Source organism: Macrobrachium rosenbergii, chromosome 29 (genome assembly GCF_040412425.1).
Source record: "Macrobrachium rosenbergii isolate ZJJX-2024 chromosome 29, ASM4041242v1, whole genome shotgun sequence".
NCBI classification, from domain to species: Eukaryota; Metazoa; Arthropoda; class Malacostraca; order Decapoda; family Palaemonidae; genus Macrobrachium; species Macrobrachium rosenbergii.
Window position 1 is genome coordinate 17,481,388 of NC_089769.1, and position 6,401 is coordinate 17,487,788.

At 35.8% G+C, this 6,401-nt stretch overlaps 1 protein-coding gene across 4 annotated transcripts in view; it reads left to right on the forward strand.

The window, feature by feature from the left end:
- Positions 1 to 5,230, forward strand: part of upSET — a 48,681-nt gene extending 43,451 nt beyond the window's left edge. For 3 of the 4 annotated variants that reach the window (XM_067131188.1, XM_067131192.1, XM_067131191.1), the window contains exons 14-16: positions 1,016 to 1,412; positions 1,909 to 2,427; positions 2,615 to 5,230. In XM_067131188.1, coding sequence (XP_066987289.1) covers positions 1,016 to 1,412; positions 1,909 to 2,427; positions 2,615 to 3,663 — 1,965 coding nt within the window. In that variant the 3' untranslated portion in view covers positions 3,664 to 5,230. The remainder of the gene's footprint in view (positions 1 to 1,015; positions 1,413 to 1,908; positions 2,428 to 2,614) is intronic. The other variant, XM_067131189.1, reaches the window with a different exon arrangement.
- The last annotated feature ends 1,171 nt before the right edge of the window (positions 5,231 to 6,401 follow it).

Here is a 6,401-nt window from a genome sequence, read left to right on the forward strand (position 1 = left end):
TATTGAGCCGAGCCAAGTGATTGAAGATGTTTGAGTCATTAGCAAAAATGTTTTTATCTTTTGAACAGCATTTTAGCAAATACAGTTGATAGATGAATCATCGCATGTTTCAGAAATAGAGTTTGGAAACCAAGTACAAATGTACCGTACAGTATTGTACTGGATGAAATTTTAGAGACGGTACAGCCATAACTTATTTTGTGTACCATAACATTTTAATCATTTGATAGTAATCGCTCTTGAGATAGTGTGTTGATGCTTTCTTGTGTAGAGGTCCAAATCACTTAAAAAAATATTTTTTTTAAGTTAAACTACAACTCCTTTTGTTTTAGAAATGAGAATGAATCTAGCAGATGCATGTGTGGTTTTGGTGACAGAGTGGGAGTAAGGGAATGGAGCTTATCTGTTTGGTCACAGATTATAGCTGATGGTATATTTAGAAAAGAATATAAATTTTAAAAATGTATTAAATTGCAAATGCACACATTCATTGTGCAGCCATTGGTTATTTGGAATCATATTCGTTGGAGATCCTTTGAAATCAAGATTTTGAAGTGGGCAAATGTGTGTTTGAACTGCATTTGACTTTCTGAAGTTGTGTGTTTGAACTGCATTTGACTTTCTGAAGTTCAGTTATCCTGAAAACTATATGTAGTTCATTGGGGCATGTTTTAGTTTGTGTATGTGATTAAGTAGAATTAATAATTTGAGATAAAAGAAGTTTCCACAGAATTATCAAGTTGAAGCACTGTAAAATGAAGTGGTTGGGGTCCATTGTTATAGGTTTGCAAGCAGTAGTTAAGTATATAAAATATTTTACATAATTTCCACTGACTACAGTAATGTTTCACATTAGAAAAGAAAGTGTGCAACCTATTGTTTTAAAGAATTTAAAACTGTTCGCATGAGTTTTTAAGTTTTGAAGAAGCATTCCAACAATTACTGGGGAGAAGGGTAAAATTGTCAACTGTTTGTTTGTCACAGTGAAACTCAACTCAATATCTTCCCTCCCCAGTTGTCTATTTTGGAGTACCGCAAAAGAAAAAGCGTAAATAATGAAGCTGATGGGAAAGTGACAGCCGTGTCATCATCGAGCTCCACTCTATCCTCCTCTGCTTTGTTGTCATCCTTAACCAGAACTGGCCATGATGTAGAAGTGTCCAACAGTTCTGTTGGATCAACAGCTGCGTTGAATGTACATTCAGCCACTTCATCATTTCAAGAAGTGTTACCAGATGGTTCTCCTTCATCATTGTCATTGCTCTCCAAAGGGGGCTATCTTTTGGATACTGAATCTCCTCCATCTCCATCTTCATCCCCCCCAGATCTCCCACTCTCTCCAATTCAGCCTTTATCGCTCATGTTGATCCCAGATGTTTTGGATAAATCAGCTGGCAGGGAAAAGCCTAAAGGTAAAGTAAATCACTGTTGGTTTGGTTTGCTTTTCTGAATTTGATCAAATTATCTATAATACTCATGTACAAGTTTAGTGACTTATGTGAAAGTATTCCTAAGAACCCACTGATGCCACTTTGGATGAACTTGGAGTTTAGTATCGTGTCATCTTAAAGGAATTTGCTCATGGAGTTCATAGTTTTCATTGAACACTTATAAATATGAATTAAAAGATTTTTGAAGGACTTCATGGATGTTTGAGTGATTTTGTGTATTCTTTACATTTGTCATAAGGTATTTAGTAGAAACTTGTTTTAATATTGTACAGTGTTTTCACAATTTATTTTTTACCAGTACAAGCTATTTGTTTATTTGTAAGAGTATACACACTGTATTGTGGCCTCAATTGTCTAAAATATAGGATAATGTCGATGCAGTATCTTGACGTAATAATTTTTTTATAATGCTTTAGCATACCTGATTTTTATTCTTGTGATTTTCCCCTTTTTTCAGAGGTGAGGGAAAATATAGACAGTGAAGAAAATGCCTCGAAGGTAACTAGCACATTTCTGAATGCAAAGAATTACAGTGTGAATTTAGGTACTAAAAGTGAAATTCATGGTTTGCATGACAGCTGTATGAGTGACAAGAAACCTACAAGTTGTAAAATAAGTGAGAGCAATCATTTGAAAAATGAAACTTTGTGCTCGAAAGTAAACAGTAGCTGCTCTACTAGAAACAGCAGTATCAGAACAAGTAACCCTAAAAACCTGTGTAAATCTTCAAGCAGAATAAATGTTAGTATTAAGAATAAGACTGTTAAAAACAGCAAAAGCTCCTTGGTAAGTGTGTGTATGTCAAGTGATGTTCTTGGAGGTTCTCCTTCTGCTGCTGCTGCTGCTCTCTCTCCCTCTGCTGATGTGAAATGGAATGCTGCTCCAACTTTGCTTGAACGTCAGAGAGAAAACTTGACTGAAAGGCTCCGAAGAGAATTTGGATTGTGCGTTTCAGATGATGATGAAGAAAAATCGGGTAAGAAGGATTCCCTCAGTTTTGGTAATGACTTTTCCTCTTTTGTAGAGTAAGTTGGTGGAACTGTTCATGATTTCAGTATGACTCTCCTAGTTAGACATTTTGATACATCTGTTATCAGGAGTATTTTGTATTAGATCTAGTATTTTTATTTTGTACTAAAAGGTTGTTGTTTCTGGGACTTTAGCAGATGAAGATCGAGAAAGATTTCACAAACGGGGAAAAGACAAGAACCTTCCACCACCACCGCCACCACCTACAGCTCCTCCAAAGAACTCTATATTCCATGGACGTGAAGTCACAGTTCAGAAAGCAGCCTGCTCTTCAAAAATAGGTGCAATATCTTCTGGTTCCAGTGTTGCCTTAAGTAGTGGTCCTGGATTACAATCTGCACAACCTCAGAGTAGTTGCCACAGGTTGTCATCTGGGATTCAAAAGACATCACATCCAGGATCACATTTACCAAATATTGTTGGGTCATCCTTTACTGGAGTAAGTATTGCCCCTCCAATACCTGTACCACCACCAAGTTCATCAGTCTCTGGATCTGTTGTTCCTGGCATTGGTGGAATTCCGCTCTCTGTAACAATGTCTTCTGGCCCGGGTCCCCCATCCCATCCATTGCCATCGTCATCATCATCTACGTCCTCTTTGTCGTCTTCAACATCAGATGTCCCTGGGCAAGTAATGCCAGTTCCATGCGCTATTACTCCATCAAGAGGAGTTCCTTCGGGTTCTTTGTCTGTTTCCACAAAATCTACTGTATCAGGAGCGCAGTCCCTCAGTAGTGATACAACTTCACGACAACATTTATCATCAGTTCCCAATTCTGGACAGATGAATAAGATTAATATGTCAGCTCCCGTACCGCCACCCCCTTCCCCTTCCCAAAATTCTTCGTACACTCATGGATCTTACCCAAGAAATATATACTCAAGTTCACCCAGTGGAGCTCTCGCTCAAAATATGTCTCTCTATTCACCAGTTGGAATGAGTGCTCCTCCTCCTCCACCACCACCACCTCCCCCACCCCCTCCCCTCCCTCACACATCCCATCATACAGATGGCAGTAGCTCCACTCTGCGACCTGGTTTGATTGCTCCTGTTGCTGTAAGACATCAGCAAAATTCTCCTGTTCATGGCACTCCAAGAGGAGTAGCACCAACTTTGGGGTATGGTAGTGGAGGATACCCTGGAAATTTAGATTGCTCTGCTTCTGGCACCCGAGGTTCGTGATGGCAGGTGTTTTGTCCATTGGGGTCCAAGTTTGTTGTTAGCAGGTTGGGTGGAGTCTTGAGTAAAGGTTATGACTTAATAATGATGATCTCCTCCCAGGACTGTAGCATCATTGGCCTTGCTGTCCGTGCAAAATTTTTTCGAGTCCTTGTGCGAATATTTGGTCTTTGTTGGTTAGGCCAGATGAAGTGTTTTTGCTCTGTTTATTGCATAATGTGTAGAGTGGCAGCTTTTCATAATGTGCTGCATTTTGCACCTTGTCACAAAGCACTTTTTTGTGGCCTGACCCCATGAATATTGATGAAATGTTGATTGTTGGAAAGCTTTACATGTTTAGAATATTTTGTTAATATGAACCATCCATGCCCTTCCATTCCTTTCTTTATATTTTATAGTTTTTATTTTGCTTATCCTCTCCCTTCTTTTTGTTTTTTAAAAAGTACAAAATAATATTAGGTTTTTCTCTTTGGAAAAGCAATGGGCTCTTTAATCTTGCAATACAGAAGCAGCCCAAACTGCCAGAGGAACTTGTGAGTGTGTGTGTTGTGCTTGTGTGAGTGAGACAATCATTTCGTACACTCCTTTGAAGAGTACAGGGAAAAGGAAGTAGATTTGAGGTGTTATAATTGTATAATTATATAGTTATCATTATTCTTGTTGTTATTATGATAATAGTGCTATTATAACTACTTTTTCTGTGTATATACAAAGCTTTTATGTACAAGATCTTAATACTTTTATCTTGACTGTTGGGTACAGATAGCTTTTTTGTCAAAGGTGAAAGAAAGCTTTCCAGCATATTTCTCACTCAGGGCAAATTTTTATTAGTCTGGGATAACATTTTTCGGATCATTATGTTAATCTTGTAAATGTCACATTTGGAAAATCCAAGATCCCCCCCCCTTCACTCTCAGTGCGTCACACAAGGACTCAACCGTGCTTTGAATATTTTGAATTATTATTCTTAGAGCTTACAAATCTACTAGCAGTTCACATATTTCATAACCAGAGAACCGACAAAAAACAGATTTGGCTTTTTGTGTGATGGTCACTGTCATTCACAATTTAATGGCAATTTTTGATGTGTTCATCTCCATAGCCATAGCATGGATGCTGACAGGGACTACACCATCAGTTATTGTTAACTGCATTTCATCTGCAAAGCAGTTGAGGTTATTCATAGGCAGATACGTTTTTATTTTTTATTAGGGTTATGGTCTCTCTATAGTGCGGTGTTCTGCAGATGGAGAGCAGTGGCATATAGTCTGGCTCATGTAAAGGTGTAAAAATGTAATATAAATGCTACAACAAATATATTTTTTGGTTTTGAGCCCATGTTATGATTTTTTTACTTTCAAGAATCTCTTCTATTGATAGATATTGTGGTTTACGGCCTTTGGAGGATGTAACTTTGTTCTCTCATTCACACTAGCACTTGTGTTTATGTTGTGTGTACATAGATTGTTGGGAAGGAAGATATATATTTTATTTTTTCCTGTGTTCTTGCTTTTGTTTATATGGGATATTATGATGATCATCTTTATCGTCATTATTATTATTATTATTATTATTATTATTATTATTATTATTATTATTATTATTTCCATTTAGGAAATATTTAGTGATATCTTTTACATGAAATGTCCAATAGATGTTGTGAAAAATATGAAGGAAAATGTATGAATTAGTATATGTATATATACTGCATTATAGTTATATATATATATATATATATATATATATATATATATATATATATATATATATATATATATATATGTATATATTATATATATATATATATATATTGTATATACATATATATATATGTATTATATATATAGTGTACATACTATGAACCTGAGGAAATGTATCTATATGCTGTATACTGTTGTGTGTATTTAATTTATTTAGGATGAATCTTAACTACTATTGAAGATAGCTTACATCTACATGCCGATACGTGAGGAGATGTAAGCTATCTTTAACATTAGGTAAGTATCCAAATAATAAATTTTATTATGAAAATTTATATTATTTACACACTGCTGGCTAGTTTTTATAGATACATGCATACTTGTGTGTATACTCAACTTTGTAAGTATGTGCACACAATCTCTGCATACATATATACACATACTGTACATGCATATAAATATTATTTACACATACACTTTTATATTTATTTACTGTATGTATGTATATATTGTATATAAAATTATATTCACACACGTACTCTATTACATGCACATGCAGTTATAAAGTGCACATGCACACGCACCCACACTAAAGCAGGAAGCCCTAGTTCATAGTAAATGCAGCATTGAAATATCCACCGTATTTGGGTAACTTAACCGTAATATCTGCTTTGGAGCAGCTGACATACGTGGGAAGAGACTGATCATGGTTGTTGCCTCTTTAGGGGTTGACAATAACAATGCTGGATTCACTTTGAATTAGGATTGTTGCTGCATTGATACATGTATACATACAACAGTTAAACATGTCAACACAACTTGGCATATATACTCTTACATTTATATACAGTAATTATACACACACACACACAATCCTCTTTATTTTATTTTTCTTTACCAATGATAGCGTGTTGTAGATTTGATGTTTATGATACACAAGTATGGTAGACTAAGCATACAGTATACAAGAAGTGTTCAATGTGGGAGTGAACTGAGCCTTGCACAGATATGTTGTTCGTTTTTTACTTTTTTCTCCTTTTT